General features: G+C 42.1%; 1 protein-coding gene across 2 annotated transcripts; it reads left to right on the top strand.

Annotated features, from left to right (window-relative positions):
- Window positions 1–739: 739 nt before the first annotated feature.
- Window positions 740–27,290, top strand: LOC117345585 (hyaluronan synthase 1-like). 2 transcript variants are annotated; one of them, XM_033914433.1, is made up of 5 exons: window positions 740–838; window positions 6,784–7,475; window positions 20,296–20,521; window positions 22,499–22,631; window positions 26,346–27,290. In XM_033914433.1, exons 2-5 carry the CDS (start codon window positions 6,786–6,788, stop codon window positions 27,019–27,021), a joined length of 1,725 nt encoding a protein of 574 aa, XP_033770324.1. In that variant the 5' UTR covers window positions 740–838; window positions 6,784–6,785; the 3' UTR covers window positions 27,022–27,290. The 2 variants fall into 2 exon arrangements, with proteins under 2 accessions (XP_033770324.1, XP_033770325.1); XM_033914434.1 differs by having other exon boundaries at window positions 741–853.
- The last annotated feature ends 672 nt before the right edge of the window (window positions 27,291–27,962 follow it).

Here is a 27,962-nt window from a genome sequence, read left to right as displayed (position 1 = left end):
ATTAATTGCCCCCATAGAACAGATACCTTGAAGGTCTCCTCAACTTTAGGAAAGCAATAAAAACATACCTCTTCACCTAACTCCCCCGCCCACAACTGATGGATTACAAAGAAATGTATATTGGTACTAGATCCTCGGTATGTGTCATGTTAGAATAAAAACTTGTATTGAACTATGATAAATTTAACCTGTAAACTGTATATTATGTATGTTAACCTGTAACCCATTTTGAACTCTTTGGGGAGAATGGGATAGAAAATGAATTCAATAAATCAATAAATAAAATATACATATTAATACATGACGTCATGTCAGTGTGTGTATATATATATATATACATGGAAATGACTGCGTAATTTTTCCAAGGCTTTTTCTATACATAAAACTTTCATAAACTTTCTCGCATTAAGACAGGAATGAAACTCACTCATAAACCAGATTACACTGCAGAGGATCTCATCATCTCGGACACACTGCTCAAGTGCCAGCCTGCAAGGTCAACAGCTGAATGTCAATTTCTTGGCACTTTAAAAATTAGCTCAACCTAAAAATACTGCTGAAAAGGACCATAAAATAAAGAGGGAACCGAAGAGAGCTGGAAAGCTTGAGCAGCTTACACTGCAAGCAAATAGCATAAGTCATCCAATTGTATCTGGGTGTGGACTGACATGACGCAGCTGTGCACACCCTAACAGGAATGAAAAGGAGCTCTAAAAGGGGGCTGCAATCCTATTGCCTGGAGATAGGTAGGCAGGCAGTGTCAGGCATTAGCATCAGCAGCAGAGGAGTGGAATCTGCCTCTGATCCAAAGAAACGGAAGGTGAAAACACAGCACCGGGTAAGGCAGTGCAAGGTAACTCTTACAGCAGGATCTCAGTTCCACACATTTCTTAAGGCATCTATTCTAGCTGAATATGTATCTTATGAGCACATTATTCTATTATTTTATCTTGCAATGTTTACAGATTCTCCTTTGCAAGAGGTAATCAACAATTTAAATTATCTCTTCCTTCAAAAAAAGGGATTAATGGAGTCAAGATTTTTAGTCAATCTTTGCGTTTTGAGTTCTCTCAACTTTGGAATGATCTTCCATTTCTTTTAAGGAGTTCTGGCTCTTTTAATTTTTTTTGTAAATCTTTAAAAACCACTTTATTTGCTAAACACTTTGAAAATTAATCTTCTGAAACTTAGTCTTATTCTTTATGGTTTTTATTTGTTAAGTTAACTATATCGTTAAGTTAGAATTACATGGTTCTAACTGTACCAAAAGTCATTCTCAGGAATTTGAAGTTGAGGTTTGTGGGCAATTTGGTGTTCAATTACATGTGCGGATTTATTTATTAATTTAACACCAGAACAGAGTTTCTCCAAATATTACATGATGATAATATAAAGATAATGTGAGATAGAACCCGGAAGTCATCGGAGTTAAAAATACTGAAAATTGTCACAGAACCTTGTAATTCTAAGGTTGCGTATTGTAAACCGAGTCGAGCTTTCTTGGATTGATGTCTCAGTATATAAAGCCAAGCCTTAGATTAGATTAGATGTTAATTTTAAGACATATTTGATATTCATTTCTTTCACTATATTTTTATATTATATATTTTTGTAGAGATTATGCATGTATACCACTATAATTCTTAAGTTGTTGGATAGGGCTTAAATTTGTGGAGGACAAAACCAGTCAAAAAACTGTGATTGCTTTTCAAGCTTTGGCAATATATCTATATTTCCATCTATCTATAGTATATCTCAATGTGTATCTAAATCTATACATATATATATTCATAGATATACATAGAGATATATAGATATCTTTACCTATATATCTCTGACTATATAGTATCTATATCTATCTGCAACTATTTATATATTTACATCTGTATCTATATATCTCCATCTCTATCTATAATATATTTAGATATAGAATAGATATATACATCTCAGTCTACCTATCTATATCTATATCTACATCTATCTAATCTATCTATATATGTATATTTATACTGACCTAACCTATATATACTATATATATATAGACAGGTATATAGATATATATTTATCTATCTATACATCCATCTACATATCTATACATCTACATACTTTCCTAATATATATACTTTATATAAGAGCATAAGAATAGCTAAACTGGGTCAGACCAATGGCCCATCTAGCCCAGTACCCTGCTTCCACAGTGACCAATCCAGGTCACAAGTACCTGGCAAAAACCCAAATACACACACACACACACACACACACACACATGAGCAGCCGCTGAAAAGTTCTCAGCCCAACCAAGAAGAGAATGATGTGGAGCCATGAAACTTACAAATTATTCCATATTTTTCTTGACACTTTTCATTTCAGTGATATGACATGAAATGAAACGAAAAGTGTCAAGAAAAGTGTGGAATAACTTGTAAGTTTCATGGCTCCGCATCATTCTCTTCTTGGCTGGGCAAAAAAATTAGCCCCACTCACAATTTTATGCAGTTTTCTCAGCAATCACTTTGAATTTCAGTGAGAAATTTTACATACTTTAGTCATCATATTTACATATTACTATTAAGCATTTAATTATCATAAGCTATAGTATGTTGATCAACATACTGTACAACCTAGCAATTTTTGTGCATTAAAAATGTTTGAACTAAAACACAGTAAAATTATGTCATTCAAACGATACAATTAACAATGTGTCAGAATTTTGCAGTTACTATGAATGCTCAAAGTGTCTACAACATCAGCCTTGAGTCACTGGGAAGTTCTTAACAGCCTTGTCAGCCAGTCCCTGTGGCAGGCTGTCTCAGATCATCTGCAGTGCTCCTTGAGTTTGGTGATTTTTTTTACAGCTTTGGCCAGAGCTTGTGATAGGCCTTCAACATTGTTCCCCAGACATGGCAACAATTTTTTTTTTTTTCACAGTGCTGAGCTTCCAGTTCTTGAAATGATACGCAGTCACTATTGCGTTTGCTCAGAAACCTTGTTCACACAGGTTCATATTCTATAAATGGCACCTTAAGTTAGGCACCCCACCGGTGCCTAACTTAAGTGCAAAATGCTATTTAAAAATGAGTATAAGCGGTTTTTAAAAATATAGACGCTTACATCATGGCTATAGAGGCACTTTACATTGTTTAATGCCACTGTAGGCAAGGCGAATGCCAGAAGTGACATTAGGCATCGTAAAGTGCCTCTACAGCAACGATTCACATGAAAAGTAAATATAGGAAATGTAGGCCATGATATACCTGGCCTACATTTCTGGTGCCTACCTTCCACAAAGCCATGGTTGGCAGCTGGTTTTTAGGCTGCTAATGACGATGGCACCTACAACAAAATATTAAAATCTTAGGTGTTATATTCGACAATAAATTATCATTCCATGACCATATAAGTAATGTTGTTAAATCTACTTTTTTCAGACTACGTCAAATTCGTTCAGTTTCTAAATTCTTATGTTAAAAATCCCTCAATATTCTGATACATTCTTTAGTCATCTCTAAACTCGATTACTGTAATGCTTTATTCAAAGGTTTACCTCATAAAGAAATTAGACGTCTTCAAATTGTGCAGAATGCTGCCATTAAAATAATTCACAATGCAAAAAAATTTGACCACATCACACCCTTACTTAAAGAATCTCATTGGCTTCCTGTAGCACACTGTATTTTATTTAAGATATGCTTACTCACGTTTAAAACTCTTATTTCTCAAATTCCTGCTTTTATCCATAGAGTCTTAATTCCTTATACCACTTCTAGAACATTGAGATCACAGGATCAACATCTATTAACCATTCCCTCGTTAAAAATCATTAATACAAGACGTCTCACTATTTTTTCGGTGACAGCCCCTCAGTCCTGGAATGATCTCCCAATATATATAAGAGAAGAAAAGAACCTCGAAAAATTTAAGATTAAGCTCAAAAGTTTCCTTTTTAACGATGCTTTTAGTGAATAATGATCTTTTATTATTTTTATCTATCTTTTTTATTGTCTTTTTCCCCCCCCCCCTATGTTTTTACCTTTGTATTTTGAATTTAATATAGAATGTAACCATTAATGAATTTTCCTATTGTTTCGATATAATAAGTAACAACTTAATTATTATTTTTTTTTTAATTGTGTTTGTCTTTTGTAATATTGTCCATTTATATAATATTTTATCTATGTTTATAATTATTATTATTATCTTGTACATCGCCTTGAATGTAGAGTAGGCGATTAATCAAATTATTTAATAAACTTGGAAACTTGGAAACTTATAGAATCTGGGCCAAAGTGTTCTGGATTGTCATTTTTCTGCTACTAACATCTTGCCCATGATTGCCTTTTTTTTAAAAATTATCCTGTAAATTATTATATTATCAAATACAATATATTCAGATTCAAATGATTAATTACAAAAGTCTACATCACTGTGACATCATTACAGCAAGCTAGTACCCTGTTTACTTCCCAATAATGGTAGTTTTCTAGTGCAAAACACTCAGAAAATTGCTGGATGGTCACACTAAAAAGTCTGTAACTTCTCCAGGTTTAAAGACAACCTCATTCCACTCAGTTCATAAATATAGATAGTTAACAACAAATGAAGCTGTAAAATTTCATATTGAAATTCCAAGCGGTTGCTGAGAAAACAGCAAAAAAAACTCTAGGGGGGGTTATTTTTTTGGTCTCACTCTATATATAGATACAGTCGATAAAGTACAAATGCAGTATCTACAGCTGTGGAGTGTGTACAAATGCTGGGGTGGATTTGAGGCTATGGATCTTCTCTCTGTTGCTTTTTCCTCTCTATCAGCCTCTTTTATCAAGCTGTGCTAGACGTTTTTAGCGTGGGCCAGCAAAGTATTCTATGAGCGTCAGAGCATTTACCACGCCAGCCCGCACTAAAAACCTCTAGCGCAGCTTGATAAAAGCTAGCCTATATTTCCTCTTTCTTTCCTGTTATTTATCGGAGTTTTGTTACATTTCTGTTTGTGGATAGTCTGTAAATCACCCTGGCTTGCTTGTCATGACAGGCAGTATAGTCAATCCAGTAAACCATGGACTGTATCTCTCTCTAAAATGTTTCTCATGCATCCTCTGAAAATAGGGGTGTTGTTACCAAAAACATTTGATAGGATATGTGCCCTTATTCAATAAAGTTTTTTTAAATTTTTTTACCACAGACAGAATGGAGAAGTCTTTTCTGAATAATGACAACAGTGTATCTTAAATAGATAACCCCACACTATATATCTTTAAGTTTAAAAAAAATATTAATCTCGTTAATGCATAATGGAATTCCTCCAAAACAGTCCTATATAGATTGTAAAAACAGATGTTTCATGACTTAGTGCTATGAATTAAATATGAGATCCACATTTGATCCCTTTTCTGTCATGGCTAGTCAAGATCTGGGAATTTCAAACTGAAGGAGTGTGTGTGTGTGTGTGGGAGGGGGGGGGTCAAAGACATTTGACACTATTGTGGTGACCCCTGTGTTGGAACAGGCAACTTCCAGTCCTCAGGACAGTGACTATCTCCAACAACTCTGTATTAGGAAGGTTGGTGACAAATCAAAGAGTGGCCCTGCTGGCAATAGAACAGTGTAGAGGGGCTCTACCCAAACGAGGCTTATACTGTATTTCAGTTCTTAACCATCCAGAATTGTTGAATCACAAGATACTACCATCATCGGAGGGGAAGGAGCCAAAGGAAAGATGTTAAACAACAGTATTGATAAACTTCATAGAATTCTTTCACATAAAAGTTTAGAAAACTAACAGCCAGAAATTTTCCATTTTATGGTCTTCCTTTTTTTTTTTTTTGTTATAAAATGAATGGAGGGGGGGGGGTTTCTGTGATTATGCTGGCACAAATGAGGTGCTACCTAAAAGTTCAGGGAATTCAATTGTAAAAAAAAATTGCATAAACGAAACTGCTAGTTTCCACCGTCTCCTTGAGAATGTTTACAGCGATCCCAGCATTTTTTCCCATGAGTCCATGCATCTATGGAATCATCTTGGGTGAATGCCTTGAGGACCTCCTGCGATTCTGCCTGGATCTCCTCAGTTGTGTTAAAATGGCGCCCTTTCAGTCATAATTTCATTTTGGGGAATAGGAAAAAAATCACAGGGGGGCAAGGTCAGGCGAATAGAGAGGGTGTGTAATCACTGTAATGTTTCACCTGATCACCTCTATGCTAGTCCAGTGGTCATCTTGTGCTCTTTAACACTTTTGCCCATCCATATTTAGCTTACAGTTGACATATTTGGCTTATCTTTTCTTTATGTATGGTTCTTTTTTATATGCATGGTTCTTTTTTATATTCATGAATTGTTTGGTTTTATATATTGTCTATTCTGTTTTATGTAAACATTCAAATGTTCTAACTATTTAAGTATATGATTTATATGATTTTATTGTTATGAATGTTGGTTTGAGTTAGATATGATTCTGTTTGCAGTTTTGCCTCTGATGCAGCCCTCGGGTGAAACATGGCCACGTCAGACATGTTACATTAAATTTCTTTTTGCTCAATATACTCATTTGGTCTGCTCTTTGTTCTACCCCTAAATAAATATAAATAGCTCATCCTTATTTGTCACCTGCTGAGTTCTCCTGTTGAAAATAATTCAACATAAAGGAAAGACCCACCATTCTTTTGTACATAAGTTATGATCAACACTATAGTTCTTTGTATCTGCTTGGATTTGCCAGGATTTTATGTAAACACACTCTACCACTAATTGTTTCCATTGACATAGCCTTTTGCTTTTCTGTTCTCTAGGAATGGTGACGCCAGTTAAAGAAGAAAAGTCCTGGGAAAGGGTGGGGAGGAGGCTTTTCACCATCTTGTTTGCAGTTCTGGTACTAGGAGGCCTGGCTTGGACTTATATTCAGAGCTTCCAGTTGGCTTCTGATGAGTTCCGTGTAATTGCTTTTGGACTCTATGGAGCTTTCTTGAGCATTCATCTCATTATCCAAAGTTCCTTCGCATTCCTGGAACACCGTAACATGAGACGGAGCACTGCCAACTGTAGCTACACAAAAAAAGTGGCTCTGACCATATCAGCTTTCCAAGAGGACCCAACCTACCTCCGAGAATGCTTGTTGTCTGTCAAGAATCTCTCCTATCCCCCAGAACTCCTGCAAATCATCATGGTCATTGATGGTAACAAGGAGGATGACAAGTATATGATGGATATGTTCAAAGAAGTCTTCCAAGGTGAAGATGTGGCAACCTACGTCTGGGACTATAACTACCACACCAAGCCAGAAAAAAATGATGATTATTACCAGAACTACAGGGAGGATGCTGAATACTATGAGATTCCCTTTGAGGATCCCCCTGGAAGACTGAAAGTTGAGGAGATGATTCGAACCAAGCGCTGTGTATGCATTATGCAACAGTGGGGTGGGAAGAGAGAGGTGATGTACACTGCCTTTAAGGCTTTCGGAGACTCTGTGGATTATGTTCAGGTAAGGAGGGAGAGAAGGAGAGGGAATGAAAAGAGAGAGAATTTACAGTAAATGTGAGAGAGACTGGAAGAAAGATAGAAGGCTATGATCATTTGGCCCTGGAGCAAGTTTCCATTTTGGGCCCCCCCAACATTAAGTCAGTCTTGATTTTACTCCAATACATGCCTGTCATCCATTACCGGTACTTAAAACTGTCTGGTAACCTTGTTCTCACACACATGCATAGACATACATACATACATACACACACACACACACCTTCTCACCCAATGGGAATTCTCCTTTACACACACACAACTTCTCAACCAATGGGAATTCTCCTTTCCATTACAATTACTGACAGCTGCAAATATTATCACAGGAAGAAGAAAACTAGCTCTTTGTTGACTCAGTCACTGCCTAGATTTTACACCCCTCCACCATGTTCTCTATAATCACAAGGTGCGTAGTTTTATAACAGAACATTTAGGCAGGAAAAACGCAGAAGTATATATGTACCTTAATGAAATAGCCTTTCTGATAGCTCCTGCAAAAAGCTACGCCTGATGTGAGGCACGAATGAGGCATGTAAAAATCAACTCATAGGCTTATATTTTGTAAAATGCAGCAAGAATGTTGATCAAGTTTCAAGTTTATTCAGAAATTTTATAAACCACCCAATCAACCTTCTAGGCAGTGAACATTATGTTAAAAACATATATGGGGTGACTATACATCCTTTAGAAACAACAGTCATAATTCAAAACATAAAAAACAATTCAAAAGACAAACAGAAACAAGAGGGAGGAAGGACAAAACTACAATTTATCAAGTAAGAAAGAGAACATATAGGGAAAGAACAAAAGGGATAAATTCTATAGATGATGCCTAAAATATCAGCGCCAAAAAGCACTATTCTACAAACTGCACTTAACTTTAGGCAAGGTTTATAGAATAGTGCTTATGCCCAGGAACCGTGCCTAACTTTAGGTGTGCCCATTTCCACCAACAAAAATGTGGTACATATGCCCACACCTAAATTTAGGCGTGGATACCCTTATTCTATAACCATGCATGTAACTTAAAGGAACGCCTCCCAATCCGCCCATTTATTTACAGTAAAATCTCAATTATCCAGCACCCATAGGAATTGGTGGATACGGATAACTGTAGTTTCTGGTTATTTGAGAGTTAATGTAAAAACAGATGCGTCTCCATTCCCACCTCACTCTACCATCCCTCCATCCCCACTTCTAAGTCCAGCATTTTCTTCCCTTTTTTCTTGGTCACTTTCTCTCCCCCCCCCCCCCTTCTACTTTCTCCCTCTTTTTCTCTCCTTCCTTCTTTTACCCGAAGCAGCACAGCCGGTCCTGACAAACCCCCTCCCTCTTCCCTCACTCACCTGATGATACAGTGGCAGCCAGTGAGCAGGGGAAGCGCTAGTAACAGGCAGCTTCTGGCCAGCCCTGGCAGGGCCTTTCCTCTGCTGCATCACTTCCAACTAGTCATAATAATGTGACTCGACCGTGTAAAATATGAAAAAGAGTTGGATAAACACACAATCCAGCACAGTATGGTAAAAGTCACTTTTATTCAAATGAGCCCAACGTGGCCATATTTTTGATTGCACCTGGATGTGTATCCCAATAATAATCCACTTATGAAGACTGATCTCAAACTATAAGTAATAAAGCTTCTTGTTAAGCTTCAGTGACAAGGAGTTTCATTGTCCTGTAGCTTGAGATCAGCCTTCATAAGTGTATTATTATTGGGGTACATCTGTCTGATATAATTTTAAAGCTTGGAAATTGAATAAGGTTACAGGATCATTGTTTAGGCCCCTGATGCAGGTACAAACTGAAACATGACCATGTTTGGCTTGTTTGTTTTATCCAACTCTTTTTCATAATTGGGAGGGGGGGGGGAATTCTGGATCGTGCCTCTAATATTGGTTTGGGTGTTGTTGTTTTTTGCAAAAAAAACTGCACAGAGGGTCTCAAGAAAGGGTGGAACAATTTTATTAAAAGACCCAAGTAAATAAAATGTTCCAACCAAAAAAAGGTATACTGTTAAGTCAATTCAACATGTAATCCACATCCAATCCAAAAACTTGAATCAAAGAAAGAGCACTTAGGCCCTGATTCTCTAAAAGTGCGTCCCGATTTTAGGCAGCTGTAGACGTCCTACAGCTGTCTAATCAGCCAATCGGGATGCACGTTTAAAAAAAAAAAATGCTCCCCAGGCAGGCCTGAAGGCGCCTCCGGGAGCCTAGGGAGACCCGCAAGATGCCTAAGCTCGTCTAAGGGCCTTAGGCGGGCCTTAGGCTGAACCTAGGCAGCCCTACGCGTCTCCCTAGTAGATGAGAAGCTTAAAAATGTAGGCCAGCAAAATGCTGGTCTACATTGTAAGTAGACGCGGCCGCTATACTTATCGCGGCAAGGGATCTCTCTGCCGCTATAAGTATAGCGGGCCGTGGCCCCTGACCGATCACTGGCAGGAGGGTGCCCAAACCCTCCTGCCCGAAGACGCACCCCCCCTCCCCAACACTACCGACCGCCCCCCCCCCGACACTACCGACCGCCCCCCCCCCCCCCCCGACATTACCGATCCCCCCCCCGACAATATCGGCCAATCAGACCTTAGACTTAGTAGGGATGGGCGGACCCGCTATTCCTAAGGCCTGATTGGTCCAGGCTTCTAGAGCCTGGGCCAATCAGGCCTTAGGCTTCGGCGGGATAGGCCGGGAAGGGGCGGGCCCGCCTCATTTCGACGAGGCGTGCCTGCTTGCTCGACGTGCAAGACCCATCTGTAAGAACAGGTTTGGTGGAGTGGGGGGTGTTAGCGCCGGGGGGGGGTGCGTCTTCGGGCATGAGGGATTGGGCACCCTCCTGCCAGCGACCGATATTGTCGTGGGGGGGCGATCGGTAGTGTCGGGGAGGGGGGTGCGTCTTCAGGCAGGAGGGTTTGGGCACCCTCCTGCCAGTGATCGGTCAGGGGCCACGGCCCGCTATACTTATAGCGGCAGAGAGATCCCTTGCCGCGATAAGTGTAGCGGGCCGTGTCTAATCTAACCCGATTCTCTAACCCGCGTCTGTAACATGGACGCCGGTTACAGAATCGGGGTTTAGTTTAGGCCGATTCTGAATAGAACGCCTCTCCCGGGCGTCCTATACAGAATCAGGGCCTAGGTGTCTTGCGGGCCTCGCCTTCAATATAGGCGGCCTGCCTGGGGAGCATTTTTTTAAAAAAACGTGCATCCCGATTGGCTGATTAGACAGCTGTAGGACGCCTACAGCTGCCTAAAATCGGGACGCACTTTTAGAGAATCAGGGCCTTAGTGCCACAGGCTTTATTCACTCATTCGTGGCTGATAATAAGAAAAGCACATATAATAAAATGGTGAATCACTATGTGCCTGAAAGCAGGTGCAAATATGTATATGCATGTCCCTTAGGGTAATTTTAAAAGGGCAAGTACGCACATGCTTTCCCTTTTGAAATACCGTAGATACAATTTATGTGCACATCTACCACAAATGTATGACCAGAGATTCCCAAATGGTAGATTGTGACTTCAAAAACTCACATTTGGTGTTACAATGTCAACAGGATATCATTGCCCTGCGCTGTCCAAGGATCACAAACTCTCCACAACCATCCAAATTGTGGTCACAGCTAGAGAAAGATTGATGAGTGCTGTGGTAGTCAGCCTGGTAGGGTACAAAGATCACAATCACAGAGTTACAAGGACCAATAAGAGATTTCTGGGAGGTATTATGAATATGGATACACTACACTATGTCGCAATCTAATTGAAAGCGCAAGCTGAAGGCAGGGCCAGTTTTAAATACACAAATGTCCATGGCAGAAATTTGGAAGGATGCCCCAGAACCAACCAGTAGAGCGTACTTCCTTCACATTTCGGTAGGCTTGAGACCCCTGTAATGTGGGAGCCCAGTGCAACTGCACCACCTTACCATATCAGATGTAAATTTGAAAAAAAAAAAAAAAGAGAGAGAAATAACAATCATCACTTTATAAATTAACAAAAAGATAAAATAAATAATGGGAAATAAGAAAATACCATTTTATTGGACTTATCCATTTTTCAATTAGCTTTCAGAGGCCAAATCCTCTTAAGGTATCCTGCCCTGACCTGAGGAAGGGGGTTTAGTCCAATAAAAAGATTGCTTTATTTCCAATTCCTGTTTATAAACTTTTATCACTACAGCTACAATACTACTTTATTCTAAAGCAACAAAAATATATATTTTTTTCTACCTTTTGTTGTTTCTGCTTTATCATTTTCTCTTTGCATTCTTCTTTTCAAACAGGATCTGACCTATCTCTGCCCCTCCCATCCACTGCCCGCCATCTCTCTCTCTCTCTGCCCCTTCCATCCACTGTCCACCCTCTCTCTCTCTCTTCCATATGGCATCTTTCCTCTTTCTATGCTCCTTTCCATAAATTGTCTATCCTATGCCCCTTCTCTCCTTTGTAGATGATTCATTTCAGCTTCAACCCCACTCCATTTTTCTCTCTTTGTCTCCACCCCCTACCCTTGCTCTGGCATCACTCTCTTCTCCTTTCTTTCCTTCTTTCTCATTCTACCCCATGGTCTGGCATCTCTGTCTCCTTTCCTTTCCTTCCCTTCCTTCCCCCATGCCTTGGCATCTTTCTCCTCTCCTTCCTTTCAATCTCTCCCTCCGCCTCCATGATTTGGCATCTCCTCCCCTTCTTTCCCTTTGTCTGGCATCTCTGTTTCCTTCCCCTCTCTCCCCCCATGCCCTGGCATCTCTCCCGCCCCTTCCATGGTCTAGTATCTCCTTTCTTTCCTTCCTTCCTTTCCCTCCCTTCCCCACTGTCTGGCATCTCTCTTTTCTCTCACTTCCCTAGTCTTCCTTCTCCTTTCCTCCCTCCCTCTCACTCCCTAATTGTGTGCAGCCTTTCTCTTCCCCTTCCCTCCCCTCTCTTTGTCACACCCCTCCTCACCCCCTCTCCCCATCAGCAGCAAAGCCTTCACAGGTACGACAAATGATGTGATTAAATTTGCGGACGATATAAAGTTATTCAGAGTAGTGAAGACACAGGGGGATTGCAAAGATCTGCAATGTGACATAATCAGGCTTGAGGAATGGGCATCGACATGTGGATAAGTGTACAGTGATGCATGTCGGTAACAAAAATCTCATGCACAAATACAGGATGTCCGGGGCGGTACTTGAAGCGACCTCCCAGGAAAGAGACTTGGGAGCTCTTATCGACAAGTCGATAAAGCCATCCACGCAATGTACAGTGGCGGTGAAAAGGGCGAACAGAATGCTAGGAATGATAAAGAAGGGGATCACAAACAGATCAGAGAAGGTTATCATGCCACTGTACCGGGCCATGGTTTGTCCTCACCTGGAGTACTGTGTCCAGCACTGGTCGCCATACATGAAGAATGACACGGTACTACTCAAAAGACTCCAGAGAAGAGCGACTAAGATGGTTAAGGGGTTGGAGGAGTTGCCATATAGAGAAAGATTAGAGAAACTAGGCCTCTTCTCCCTCAAACAGAGGAGATAGAGAGGGAACATGATCAAAACATTCAAGGTACTGAAGGGAATAGACTTAGTAGATAAGGGCAGGTTGTTCACCCTCACCAAGGTAGAGAGAATGAGAGGGCACTCTCTAAAGTTATTAGGGGATAGATTCCGTATGAACATAAGGAAGTTCTTCTTTACAGAGAGTGGTGGAAAACTGATACGCTCTTCCGGTGTCTGTCATAGGGGAAAACACCCTCCGGGGATTCAAGACAAAGTTAGACAAGTTCCTTCTGAACCAGAACGTATGTATGTAGGGCTAGTCTCAGTTAGGGCGCTGGTCTTTGAACAGAGGGCCACTGCGTGAGCGGACTGCTGGGCACGATTGATCACTGGTCTGACCCAGCAGCGGCAATTCTTATGTTCTTGGGTTGACTAGCTTCGGTCCTTCCTCTCTGCTAAGCAGGACCCGGCAGAGAGGAAAGCCCGATGCCAGCAGAGCAGAAAATTGTGAATGCTGCCACTGCTGGAAGATCACAACACTTGCCCTCAGAGCACCCCCTTATGGGCTGCACCTGGGGTGAATCACTCCCCCCACTCATCTGCCACTTGATACACCACTGCCCCCGAGTCCAATATCAGGTACTGTTGAGGGAGCGGCATCTTCCTGCGGGCCAGCGTACTTGTTGGTTCTCTTTGCCACTCCCCTTCTTGGCATCTAATATTTTCACCCTCTCTCACTGATCGGCATTTTTTTCTATTACCCCCCCCCCCCCTCACACACACACACACACACACACACATCTTACCTTTAGATTTGTCAGTGGCAGCAGTGATTCACAGAGCAGCCCTGCTGACCTTGGTGCTTCTCTCCACTACGGCCCTCCCCAGCGGAAACAAGAAGTTGTTGGAGAGGGCAGGCCACATTGGAGAGAAGTGCCAGGGTTGGCAGAACTGATTAGTGAATGACTGTCGCCGCTGACAAATCTAAAGGTAGACGCGGGGGAGGTGTGTGTGAAAATGCCGATTGGGGGGGGGAGAGACTGAAAAGATTAGATGCTAGGAAGGAGAGCGGTAGAGAGAGCCGACCAGCAGGTACGCTGGCCGGCAGCAGCAAGATGCCGCTCCGTCAAGAGTGCTGCCTCAGGCCGCCGCCTCAGTTGGCCTTATTATAGGGCCACCCAGGCATAAGTGTACAGAATACCTGCAGTTTCACTAGAGAGGGTGCACATACATAAATGGAAACAAAGTAATTAAGCAATATTGTGTAAGGACATATGTAACTGCAAGCAGGACTGTCCCAAGCCGGAAGCATGCCCCCTGCAACACTCCCCCCCCCTTCAGCAATGTTTCTCAACTCAGTCCTGGAGTACCCCCTTGCCAGTCAGGTTTTCAGGATATCCACAATGAATATGCATGAAATAAATTTGCGTATAATGTAGACAGTGTATGCAAATCAAGTTTATGCATAGAAGTTGAGAAACACTGGCCTAGAGCTCCTTTTCAGCCCACTGCATTGTAGACAAACAAGGAAGATAATGTACTGCACAATTTTGGAGTCACTACCTCCCTCACTATGGTCCTGATTGTAAGGGTGTGGGAGCATGGGAGGGGCATGGGCAGTATATTATGTGTTCTCTCGCTGCATTGAGGCACCTGCAGTTATACCAAATCTAAGACTAGTGTAGCTATTAAGGTTACCAGATGTATGGGAAAACCCAGACATCTTTTAAGAGAACTGTCCGGGTTAGGGTTACCAGATCTCCGGGAAATCCTGGACATGTCCTCTTTTTAGAGGACTGTTCATGTGCCCAGAGGGATTTCCAAAACTTGGTAGTTTGTTCAGGTTGTGGAAGTTTCCAGCTCGGGACTGCTAATGGAAGCCCACTGCGCATTCACGGATGTCGATGTGATGACATCATATGCATTCATGTGACATCATCACATCGATGTCCACACATGCACAGAAGCCCTCCAGACCTCAGGAAAGGCGACTGGAGGTTTGGCTGGGGCAGAACTGGGAGGGGGCAGGTATCCTCTTTTTTTTAAAGGTGAAATCTGGCAACCCTAGTTCAGGTGCCTGGAGGGATTTCCAAAACTAGGGTTGCCATATTTTTGTCTGGGAAACCCCAAACACATGACCCCACCCTGTTCCACTCCAGCCCCACCCAGTTCTGCCACCAGTCCCCCTCCCCACAAAGCCTCCTCTCTTTTTCTGGACAACCTCCAGCTCCGCTCATGCTCAGAGGCCCCCCTTATGTAGCCGGAGCTCATCAGGGCTTTCAAAAACCTGGACAAATGCTGGGTTTTGGAAAGTTTGTCCGGAAACCCAGAGAGTCCACTAAAAAGAGGACATGTCTGGGTTTTCCCAGACATCTGCTATCCCTATCCAAAACCTCACTGTTTTTCTGGGTTTTAGAATGCCCTAAGCACGGGGCCGTATCTGGAGGGCTTCTCATAACATCTCTCTCACTCTCTCTGTTCTTATTTAAATAACATTGTATTTTGGCCAACACTTTTGTGGATCTCTTCCTTTATAACCTCCCTTTATTAATTTAAACACTACTCGTCTTATTTTCCAAAATTTCCATCTTGAAGTTAATATTTCCATTTTCCTTTATTAGGAGCTGGTTTTGTGCTCCCAAAATTTCAAGCTTTTTTCTCTGATCCAATACTTTATTTTCTAGTTTGCCCACTCTCTGTTGCAAAGATAAAGGGGTTCTTTTATTAAGCCTCACTAGCGGGGTTAACACGTGTGACTTTTCATCACGCGCTAACCCCCGCGCTGGCCTAAAAACTACTGCCTGCTCAACAGGAGGCGGTAGCGGCTAGCATGGCCGGCGGTTTAGCGCGTGGTATTACGCACGTTAAACCGCTAGTGTGCCTTTGTAAAAGGAGCCCAAAGTCTCAGATAATACCCCAGAACAGTTAGTTGTAAACTTTTAGATTTGAGATCCCAGAGACACTTGTAAATTGGAAATTGCTTCCCAAATTTAATTTAAATCAACAACTGGCGGTTTTACCAATGGAGTTACAGAGTATTTAAATTCCATATCTTTGAGGTCCACAGTGCCTGAAGGTAAATTTACCGGTGGTGACTTGTGCACCTCTTCCACCAATTACAAGGCTTCCCGCGGCAGCAAAGATGGCAATAGAGCAGTCAATATCTTCCTCACTGCTAGTTCTTCCTCCTGTTCATCCTCGCAGCTCTCAGAGGAGGCTGCTAAACTTCCCTCGCTCTCCATGTCCTGCAACACTGGGCGTGGGAGTGGCTGAGCTGGCGTCCTACACTCTTCTGGTGATAAGCTGGTCTCATCGAAAGAAGTGTGAGGAGTCTCCGAAACCGCTCCACCTCGTGCCAAGGTCTTGTCCGGCTCCACTTTAAGTCCCTGTTTTATGAACCTGTCCATCAAGCCAGGTAATTGTGGTTGCGGCCTGAGTTCCAAAGGGAAAACCTGGGTCTTTGATTTCCTTTTGACCATTGCTGGTAATAGGCACCGCAGCGTTTAGCTGAACGCGTTTAGCTGAACGCGATCAGGCCGCCATCTTAGTTAGACTCCTCCTCAATCTCGGTTTGAATACATGCTTATGTATTCATTTACATTTGCTAATGATCTAAGCCACTGTTCTTCAACCACCGGTACGCGGACCGGTGCCAGTCCACAGAAAATTCCTGATGGTCCGCGCAGGGCCGGCGAGATCGACATCTGCAATTTCCTGCCGTTCTGTGCAGAGCAAGCAAGATCGATGAGCTGAAGTCCGCACAGGGTTGGGGAGATCATGGAGAGCCTCCAAAAGTGGCTTTCTCCCCTCCCAGCTGCTGTCGGTACTTACCAGCGCAGCGATTCAGGAAGGCAGCATTGGGGCTTTTGCTGAGTCGCAGCCGCCTCTGATGATGCAACTTCCTCTTTCCTCAGAGGCGGCATGACCCATCAAAGGACCCAAGGCTGCCTTCCTGAATCGCTGCGCTGGTAAATACCGACAGCTGCTTGGAGGGGAGAAAGCCACTGTTGGAGGCTGGGAAGCTGCTGGGCAAGGGAAAAAAAAGGGACAGCTGCTACTGGACCTGGAGGGAAGGAGAAGGAGAGATGCGGCTGGGAGAGGAGTAGCGAAAGGAGTCTGGGAAGCTGCTGGACAAGGGAAAAAAAGGGACAGCTGCTACTAGACCTGGAGGGAAGGAGAAGGAGAGATGCTGCTGGGAGGGGAGGAGGGAAAGGGAAGGGAAGAGAGTTACTGCTGGACAGGGAGAGGAGGGAAGGGTGAAGGATAAAGGAAGGAAACAGCTGGCAAGGAAATTAGAGGAGGGGAAGGGGAGAGACAGGAATGAGAAAGTAGAGAGATGGGAAGGGGGATCAGCAGAGAAATAGAGATGGACAAAGATGCTAGATCTGGTGTAGGAGAGATAAAAATGAAGAGAGCAGTGAAGCTGGAATGAATCTTGTAAAAAGGAGAGAGGGGGCACAAGCTGGATGGAAAAGGGAGAGGGGCATAGAAAGAAGACAGATATCATATGGAAGGGGGAAAGGGCAGACAGTGGATGGAAGGGGCAGATGCTGGACTGAAGAGACAGAGAGGGCAGATGATGGGAAGAAAAGAGTGAAAAGAAGATGAAAGCAGAAACCAGAGACAACAAAAGGTAGAAACAAATAATTTTATTTCTATTTTGTGATTAGAATATATCAGAATTGAAATATATATATCCTGCTAGAGCTGGTGTTAGACATAACTGGGGACTTGAGCAAGGGACATCGACGCCTCTTTGAAAGCTCAAGGTTTGAAAAATAATAAAACATGAAAATGACCCCAGTGCAAGGTTTTAAAAATTATAATTAAGATTTATTGAATTATTGTTTCTATTTTTCCATTATGCGATCAAAAGAATAAAGCATAATTGCTTGCATTAACAGTTGCGCTAATGGGAGATCGTTACAGTTACCAAATGCTGGCCTTCTGATAACGAGCTCACCTTAATATCTCAAGTCATTCTATTATATACTTTTGGCTTATTGTGACATCATCAGTATCTCAACCAATAATAAGTAACATGAGTGGTCTTAAAAGTTAGACAAAGAAAATTCCTCTACGTTTCAAAGTTTCAGAAAAGTACATTTGTTTGCTTATAGTCGTTTCTGAATATAAATCATAATTTTCACAAAAGTATATTAAGAGAAATTATTTGTTAAAAAGATGCTGAAAAGTTCTCAGCCCTTCCATGCTGAAAAGTTGTCAGCCTTAGAGGAAAAAAACTCTCCCTAAATTGACAGGTTCAAATTACATAGCCTTAGCCTGGAGGAGGAGGAGGGGCTGGCCTCCCCCTGAGCTGACAGTCTCACACACAAGCCTTCCTATGTTAGAGCAGGAGTCTCTGACTTAATTACTTCCAGATGTTGCTTTAGGATTTCTTTAGGTTGCAAATATATATCATATGTTTTTTCAAAACCCATTCTTTTGTTCAATACACAGCCATACAATTCACTCCAGCACTTGCTTGGGCCCAATCATTCGTTCATAATTTGATTCATTCATGACTATATTTAATTCCTGTTATATCTTAATTTGGGACACGTTATGTTCCTAACCAAAAGCACATGTGGTATTAATTAACACCACGCTGCTGAGAGCGGAAACACTAAACAAAGAAAAACACAGTGAGGACAAAGAAGACAGAAACTAGTCACTGGCACAAAATGGTGTCCAAAAACAGAGAAGATATAGAAAAGACAGAGAACCCAAAATGGATTCCTCTGGTTTCCTTCATGATCTGGCCCAACAGCAAAGTACATAAAAAGAACACCATTCTTTCCCATATATTAATCTGTCGTGTGTTTTTCTGGCTTTAGCTACATTTATATTTAGATTTTTATTCACCCTTTTTTCGTACGCATCTTTTGGGTGTGGCCTTAACTAACACATATACATGTATCTAACTAGAAGTGCCCAGAATCATACGAAAAACAGGCACTTTTGTAGAAAAACTCCACAAAAATACTGCACTATAATGTTCTGATATCCAGTCCATTACCGTCCCATAAACATCACCCCCTACTGGCCACGAGCCACTACTCCTCAGACTGCAAAGTCCAGACAGTGGCTTAGGGCTCTCTCTGACCAGGGGGACAATTGCCCTAGTTGCACTCCCCTAACCCTATTCCTGCTATGTGTGACTGCGGTATTCTGTTACTAATATCAAAGGACAATGTCTCAACTTTCTTTTCAATTTTTTTAGGGCTTCAGACATGCCATTTGGTCGCCCGTTTTTTCCGGTGACACAAATATCTTAATGGCTATGGCTGTGGCTTCTTCATTTGCCCACTCTATAAATGTTAGAGTGGGCAAATGAAGAAGCCACAGCCATAGCCATTAAGATATTTGTGTCACCGGAAAAAACGGGCGACCAAATGGCATGTCTGAAGCCCTAAAAAAATCGATAAGAAAGTTGAGACATTGTCCTTTGATATTAGTTACAAAATATTGGTCAATGTTTGAAGAGTGACTGGGGTACTTACTTATATAGTGCGGTATTCTGTTAGCATGATATTTCTGTGTAGCATTCTGTAATAATTTGGCTTATTCAGTTTTCTTGATAGTAGAGGGGATATATGTGAAGGGGAAGGAGACAGGGGTTTTGTTGATCCTTGCTCTGTATTATTTGTATTTATAAAATTATAATTGTACAGAATATTGTTTCTTTTTATACTTTAATAAAATACATTCAATATAAAATCCTAACTGAGGCTTGTGCGGATGGGATCAGATGGTTTGCGAGGACTGAGCTCGCGGAGATGGGGCAGAAACGGGGTTTTTAAATTTCAGTCCTAGTAGTTTGCCGGATTAAATACAGTAAAGTATTAGAATGAGATACATCATTAGGGCGAATGACTAGAATCTGAGCTTGCAAATTTAGGGTTCACTGATGTGGCATGCAGCTGCCTCAGATACAAGATCTCCCCCAAGGAAGCTTGTCAGTACTGTTAGTCCAACAGAAAATGCATCATCTTATTATCTTTTATTTGTTATGTTTTATTTCTATTTACTACCTTTTAAAAAGTGAAAATAATATTAAGAATAACTTTTAAAGTGAAAATACATCAAACTACATTGCATTGAGCATTAAATGGGGTTGGGGGTAGCAATCACTGGCACAACCCAAACTCACTATTTAAGGGTCAACTTAGACAAGACAGCTAGGCACAAGTTTGCAAAAGCAACATTAGCATCTTAGCACAGTGTTGCTCCTGGTCAATCACAGGCAGGGAAATATTTCTGGGATGTATATATTTTTAAAAAAAATTGCTCACGAGTGTTGGTTTGTTGCAGGTCTGTGACTCTGACACCAAGTTGGAACAGTTAGCTACACTGGAGCTGGTAAAGGTCCTGGAATCCAATGACAGATATGGCGCAGTGGGAGGGGACGTGAGGATCCTGAACCTCTCTGACTCCTACATCAGCTTCATGAGCAGTCTCAGGTACTGGATGGCCTTCAATATGGAGAGAGCCTGCCAGTCCTATTTCGACTGTGTCTCCTGCATTAGCGGACCACTAGGTAAGTGGTTTTATTCAAGTCTTTTGCAGTTTGTAGGACAGAAAGAGGAACTAAATCACCAATTGAATTATATCAGCACAGTTCTACTATTGCCAGCTGAAAATCCCTCTCTAAGTTCATTCCTGAGTCATACAATAGATTCATCTAACTCTGGAGTTCTCAGTCCAGTCCTTGAGACACACCTAGGCAATCAGGTTTATGGGATATCCACAGTGACTATTCATGAGATTAATTTGCAAACTAGCCGAAAGCCTGAATTCATACTGCCGTTATACCGATCCATGGTGAGGCCTCACGTGGAGTAATGTGTCCAGTTTTGGAGGCCACATTATCAAAAGGATGTGAAGAGAATGGAGTCAATCCAGAGAATGGCCACTAGGATGGACTCAGGACTTAAAGACATCCCTTATAAAGAACTTCTGACCAGACTGCGCTTATATTCTCTCGAGGAGCGCAGAGAAAGGGGGGACATGATAGAAACATTCAAATACTTCACGAGTCGCATTAAAGTGGAGGAAGAAATATTTTTTCTTACGGGTCCTACGGCAACAAGAGGGCATCCGCTAAAACTTAAGGGGGGAAGATTTCATGGTGACACCAGGAAATACTTCTTCACCGAACGGGTGATTAGTCGATGGAATAAACTTCCACGCCAGGTGGTCAAGGCTAGTAGCGTGCTCGACTTCAAAAGTCAATGGGACAAACAGGTGGGGGCGCTACAGAGTTATGCATAAAAGAAGGGTACTCCAGGGAGGGAGGGTTCTTGAGTGGGCAGACTTGTTGGGCCGCCAGCCCTCTTCTGCCGTCATACTCTATGTTTATGTTTCTAGATGGACTGTTCAGGTTGAGTTCAGGTATTTTTCTGCCATCATGGAAACAGAGAAACATGACGGCAGATAAAGGCCAAATGGCCCATCCAGTCTGCCCATCCACAACATCCGCTTTCTCCTCTTCCCCCTAAGAGATTTCACATGCTTATCTTGAATTCAGATAGTCTTCATTTCCACCATCTCCATCAGAAGATTATTTCACACATCTACCACCTTTTCTGTAAAGAAGTATTTTCTTACATTACTCCTGAGCCTATCACCTCTTATGTCCTCTCCTTCCAGAGTATTCCTTCATTTGAAAAAGACTCACCTCCTGTACATTAATACCACGGAGATATTTAAATGTCTCTATCATATCCCTTCTCTCCCATCTTTCCTCCAGAGTATACATATTAAGATCTCTAAGTCTGTCCCCATACGATTTATGACAAAAACCACTAACCAATTATGTAGCAGCCCTCTGGACCGATATATCATGCTCTATGTTATTATGTATATATAAATATCTAAAATAAATATGATCGTGTATGAAAATGTATCCCATGCATATTCACTGTGGGTGTCTTGAAAACCTGACTAGCTAGCTGTTTCACTGGATTGAGAACCCCTGGTCTAACCCGATGTCCTATTTCTGACAGTATCAATTCATGGAAGCTAAGAGAAACTGTACAGTTTTCTTTACCCTGTCATACTTTAGCAATTTTCAGCAGTCTGGGATTTGGAATATATTGAACTCAGAGTGACATTCTTTGCTTTTGATAGGCTGTGATCTATCTTCCATAAATTTGTCTAATCCAGGGGTTCTCAACTCAGTCTTCAGGACATATCTATCCAGTCCAGTTTTCAGAATATCCATCATGAATATGCATGAGAAAAACTTGTATGCACTACCTCCATTGTATGAAAATTTATTTCATGACTATTCATTGTGGGTATCCTGAAAAACTGGCTGGCTAGGTGTGTCCCAATTTCTGGGTTAAGAACCCCTGGTCTAATCCCATTTCAAAGCATAACATCCTGTGCCTTGGGTTGAAATGGTGAGAAAACATGTTGAAGCCCATGCCATACTCCAATGCATGAGATTTCCTTTGGTGGTTCCAGCAGGAGACTCTATTTTACATGGTCTCTTGTCCTGTGTCATTGGCAGGGCTATACAGGAATGACCTGCTGCAGCAGTTCCTGGAGTCCTGGTATAATCAGAAGTTTCTGGGGAGTCACTGTACCTTTGGAGATGATAGACATCTCACCAACAGAATGCTTAGCATTGGGTATGCCACCAAGTAAGTACAGCTCCACATCTTTCTATATTCATCTGCTCCTTCTTTGCATAGCAGCTACATAGTTGAAGCAAGGATGGAAAAATGTTGTATAGGTCTAATACCTTATTTCCCTGAAAATAAGACATATCCCGAAAATAAGCCCTAGCATGATTTTTAAAGATGCTCCTAATATAAGCCCCACCCCAAAAATAAGCCCTAGTTAAGATTGACCTTTGCTCTGAGGCCTCCAAAAACAGCAGCGGCAGCAACATTCTAAACTGGCTGCTTCAAGGCCTTCCCCACCGGGGCCTTCCCTCTGCCGTGTCACTGATGATATCATCAGTGATGTAGCAGAGGGAAAGCCATGGCGGGGAAGACCTCAAAGCAGCCAGTTCAGAGTGCTGCTGCCGCTGCTCTCTTTGGAGGACTCGGAGCAGAGGTATATCAGTCTCGTGGAAGGAGAGTGGGTGGGGTTCTGCTGCACAGGAGAATGGAAGGGAGGGATAGAAAGATGCTGCACAAGGGTATTGGTGAGAGGGGAGGAAATATGCTGCACATAGGGGGAGGAGAAAGGAAAAAAGAATTGGGGTAGAAGAGAGAAGGGATTACTGTTGTACATGAAAAAAAATAAGACATCCCCCAAAAGTAAGCCCTAATGGGTTTTTTGGACCCAAAATTAATATGACAATGTCTTATTTTCGGGGAAACACAGTAATTAATTTGTGCCCATCAATCCATTAATGGTCCAGTAGCAGCTCTCTCTCAGGATTAAAAGCCAACCCAACTAAAGGAATTGAAAAGAAACTGTCCGACTCTAGACTTTCAAGGGCCAAAGCAGAAAACCATGTGTTAGAGCCACACACTGATGGCTGAGCACACAGCTTCTGACACGAACATAATATGAAAAGTTTGCTTGCTAACGCAATAAGCTAAAAATCACTAGCTCAACCCACCGAACACTAGCTATCCAGGTTGCAGGTGCTGTTATCCAGGTAACTAGCTTTGGATATTGGACAATACTTCTGTTCCCAGGCCTTTGAGGTCTGATTGGCTTGGTTCAGTGGTGGGTTGGAGGAGGGGGAAGGGCTGTGTTATGGGCAGTAAAACAAGTTCTGTAATAAGAATAAAGATAAACATATTAAACAAACAAAGGAGTTTCCTGAGCATCAAATTCAGTGTGGATTCAGTACAGTTCTGTATACATTTCCTTTTTTTTGTCATCTTCTGGATTGACTCCATCCTTCAATAAATATTTTATTAGATTTTAAATTAGTACATAATATACATTATATATATATATACATATACAGTAAAACCTTGGATTGCAAGTAACTTGGTTTGCAAGTGTTTTGCAAGAAAAGCAAAACATTTTATTAAATTTTAATTTGATATACAAGCAATGTCTTGCAATACAAGTACATGTGGAGGGGAATAATCAAAAAAAGCGTCTAAGTCCCCTTTTGGCCAAAGTCCCTAAACGTTCAACTCAGAAGCAGGGAAAGTGTCCATAACAAAAACAAACGTCCATGTTTTGATTATGGCCTTCCTCTGCCTAAAAGCCCAATCTCCACTACATCTACAAGTACCACCACAGCACGTCTACACTTTTTAGCCATAATGAAACAAAAACACGCCTAGGCCACAAACGTCCAACAGAAGGGCTTTTAGGCAAAGGAGGAGCCAGTCCTTCGCCTAAAAGCTGGATTCTGTAACCGGTACCTGTCAAAAACAACACCTGTTACAGAATTCCCCCCCCCAACGATCCAGGCAGGAGGGTGGCCAAGCCCTCCTGCAATGTCAAACCGCGACCCCCCCCCCCCCCCCGACAACATCGGGGCAAGAGGGAGCTCAAGCCCTCTTGCCCCAGCCAACCGTGGCACCCCCGACACGATCGGGGCAAGAGGAAGCCCAAGTCCTCTTGCCCCGTCGACTCCCCAACTCCCCGACAATATCGGGCCAGGAGGGAGCCCAAACCCTCCTGGCCCAGCCGATCCTGCCCCCCCCCCCGACAACATCGGGCCAGGAGGGAGCCCAAACCCTCCTGGCCACGATGACCCCCTACCCCCACCCCTCACTACATTAAGGGCAGGAGGGATCCCAGGCCCTCCTGCCCTCGACGCAAACCCCCCTCCCCCCAACGACAGCCCCCCCAGCTGACCCGCGACACCCCTGGTCGACCCCAATGACACCACCACCCCCTTTCCCCGTACCTTTGGTTTAGTTGGCCGGACAGACGGGAGCAAAACCCGCCTGTCCGGCAGGCAGCCAATGACGGAATGAGGCCGGATTGGCCCATCCGTCCCAAAGCCCCGCCTACTGGTGGGGGGTCTAAGGCGCCTGGGCCAATCAGAATAGGCCCGGGAGCGTTAGGCCCCTCCTGGGGGTGGGGCCTTGGGCACATGGTTGGGTTGGGCCCATGTGCCTCAGGCCCCTCCCCCAGGAGGGGCCTAAGGCTCCCGGGCCTATTCTGATTGGCCCAGGCGCCTTATTGGTTATACCTGTATTGGTTATACCTGTTGTATGGCTAGGTGTAGGTCGGCCCACCTCCCGCCCACTGCCCGCCCTTTCCCCTCCTCTAAACACATCTCTTTTCTCTCTGTGCGTTTAGAGGCAGGGGAAAGGCCTAAGTTGGTTTTAGATACGTCTAAAAACCAGCTTTGGTTATGGGTACTTGGACGATCAGGCTTTTTGATCGTCCAAGTAGCCATTTAGGACACTTTTTAGACGTTTGTTTTTGTTTTTTTGATTATTACCCCCATAGCATATACACATCACAACTGAGCCAATGGTTCTTCTCTGTCTGACGCTGCAAGAGTGTAGTGACTGTTCTAAATGAGCAAAGTCTTGCAATACAAGTACATATAGTATTTTGTATTAAAGTTTTGGGGTTGTGGAATGAATCGTCTGAGTTTCCATTATTTACTATGGGGAAATTCGCTTTGATATATGAGTGCTTTGGATTACAAGCATGTTTTCGGAATGAATTATGCTCACATACCAAGGTTTTACTGTATATACAAAACAAAATATCAAGTGGACAATACTAATGCAATAAATACAAAACATTAGTCATGAGAAGTTGTAAGAATATCATAATAACTATCATAAGTATATTAATTACAGAATTTAAGCAAAGTTTCCCATATTTGGTCAAATCGCCTCAAATTGCCACACTTAACTGCAAATATTTTTTTCATATTTAGCATATAAACACACTAAATTCCACCAATTGTTGTAATACAATTTAGAAGAGTCTTTCCAGTGGAAAAGGATAGATTTAATAGTTATCATAACTAGATTCTACAGTAACTGGTCTTTATAAGTATCCAGCACAACTGCATCAGTAGTGCCAAAAATAATTAATCTATAAGACAAAGGAATTGAGATGGAAAGTATCTTAGAAATGGATGACCAAATTTTATTCCAGTAATCAGCCACATACGGACATATAAAAACCATGTGTTCCAGAGTACCAACTGCCAAATTGAAAGACCAACAAACATTCCTTTGACTGTTATCAATTTTAGACAATTTCACTGGTGTCCATAAAGCCAGTCGAAAACTGGAAATGGATCTTCAGTTTGTTTAGAAATTGTTTGAAATTGTGTTTATCCAAATACATACCAGGTGGAATGTAATGAGCCCTGTACTGTGGAAATACAGAAGATAAACTTTCAGGTTATAGATGTGCATCTATGCTCAGTGTATAATGAGAACCTTAACTTCCACTATTAGGTATACTGGAAGATCTAAGTGCTACTCGGAGACACCAGCTCAGTTCCTGCGGTGGCTCAATCAGCAGATCCGTTGGACGAAATCCTACTTTAGGGAATGGCTCTACAATTCACTTTGGTGGCATAAGCATCATCTCTGGATGACCTATGAGTCCATTGTCTCAGGCATCTTCCCATTCTTTGTCACTGCCACAGTCATCAAGCTTTTCTTCAGTGCCAGCCTGTGGAACATCTTATGGGTTCTGATATGCATTCAGCTCATTGCCACAATTAAGGCTTTGTATGCCTGCTTCCTGCGTGGCAACATGGTGATGATCTTCATGTCCCTCTACGCTGTTCTCTATATGATTGGGCTACTCCCATCCAAATACTTTGCCATCATTACCATGAATAAGAGTAGCTGGGGAACATCTGGGCGAAAGAAGAAGGTGGGAAACTATATCCCACTGCTCCCTTTATCCATTTGGATCCTCATCTTGCTTGCGGGCTTATGCTACACAATTGGGAGGGATGCCACCGCTGATTGGACAGATGAAAAGAAAATGACTGAAAAGAATTATCTTATTTATGGCTCCATCGCCTTTGTTTTATACTGGGTCTTCATGATATCACTCTATTGGATTTGGATCAAGCGCTGCTGCCGCAAGAGATATGATTACTACAACATCAAAGTATAACATATCTCCACTTCACAGACTGAAATCAGCATGGCTTTGCACAATGAGAACTTTCTTGGGATATACAATGAGATGTGAATAGAGAAAAGATGACCAGTGGGCTTGAAGGAAGTTAAACAGGAGATCCAGGAATGAAAGTTTGGGGAAATTTTGTATTTTGGTGAGGAAGAAAGGAAAATACTTGAGTACCTGATTACTATTCAATGTACTGTAAACCACTTTGGGTGAATCTCTTTATGAAAATGTGGTTAATAAATCTTAATAAGTAGGCAGGGAACCAGACATGGGTAACCAAACTGGCTCATATCACTTCTTAGTCACATCATCAAGGATGTCGAGGAAGGAAAAATAAAACATGCTGCTATTTTCTTAACCACTATAGAAAGATGTGGGTATTCAGGATGGTAATGAGAACAGCGTTTTAGCCCTAAATGTAACACAGAGGTAGCTAAAAGTGGAAAGATGCTGCATGAGCTAGAATATAAAATGAGCAGATGACCTATCCACTTATTGGTCTGCAGATTTTCAGCCATTTAAGTAAAACTGCTGAACATATAGTCCTAAGCTTAGACTGATAAGTTATCCATTTAAGTTGCTACTTTTGTTTATGTAGTCCAGCTTAAATAAATAACTTAAAGCAGTCAAAACTGGTAAAAGTGACAAAAACCATTTTGTTCTAAGACCAGGCTCAAATAGTATGCATCCGAAACCGATCATCTAAGACTCATTGCTGATGGCGGGGTATTGTTCACTACGGGTACCTTTCCACCAGCCCTATGTCTCCAGTTTAGTTGTGAATATACCGCTATCACCATTAATACTGACTTGAGTATATGACAGAAGTACTCCAACCAAATGCATCCAATATGATGTGAATGCATCTCTATAGGCCCTAACTCAAGTATATGCCAAACATAATCTAATCAAATGCCTCCAATTCA

This window comes from Geotrypetes seraphini, chromosome 11, assembly GCF_902459505.1.
Source record: "Geotrypetes seraphini chromosome 11, aGeoSer1.1, whole genome shotgun sequence".
Classification (NCBI taxonomy): domain Eukaryota; kingdom Metazoa; phylum Chordata; class Amphibia; order Gymnophiona; family Dermophiidae; genus Geotrypetes; species Geotrypetes seraphini.
Note: the sequence above shows the minus strand (reverse complement) of the source record. Positions and strands in the feature narration are given on the sequence as shown.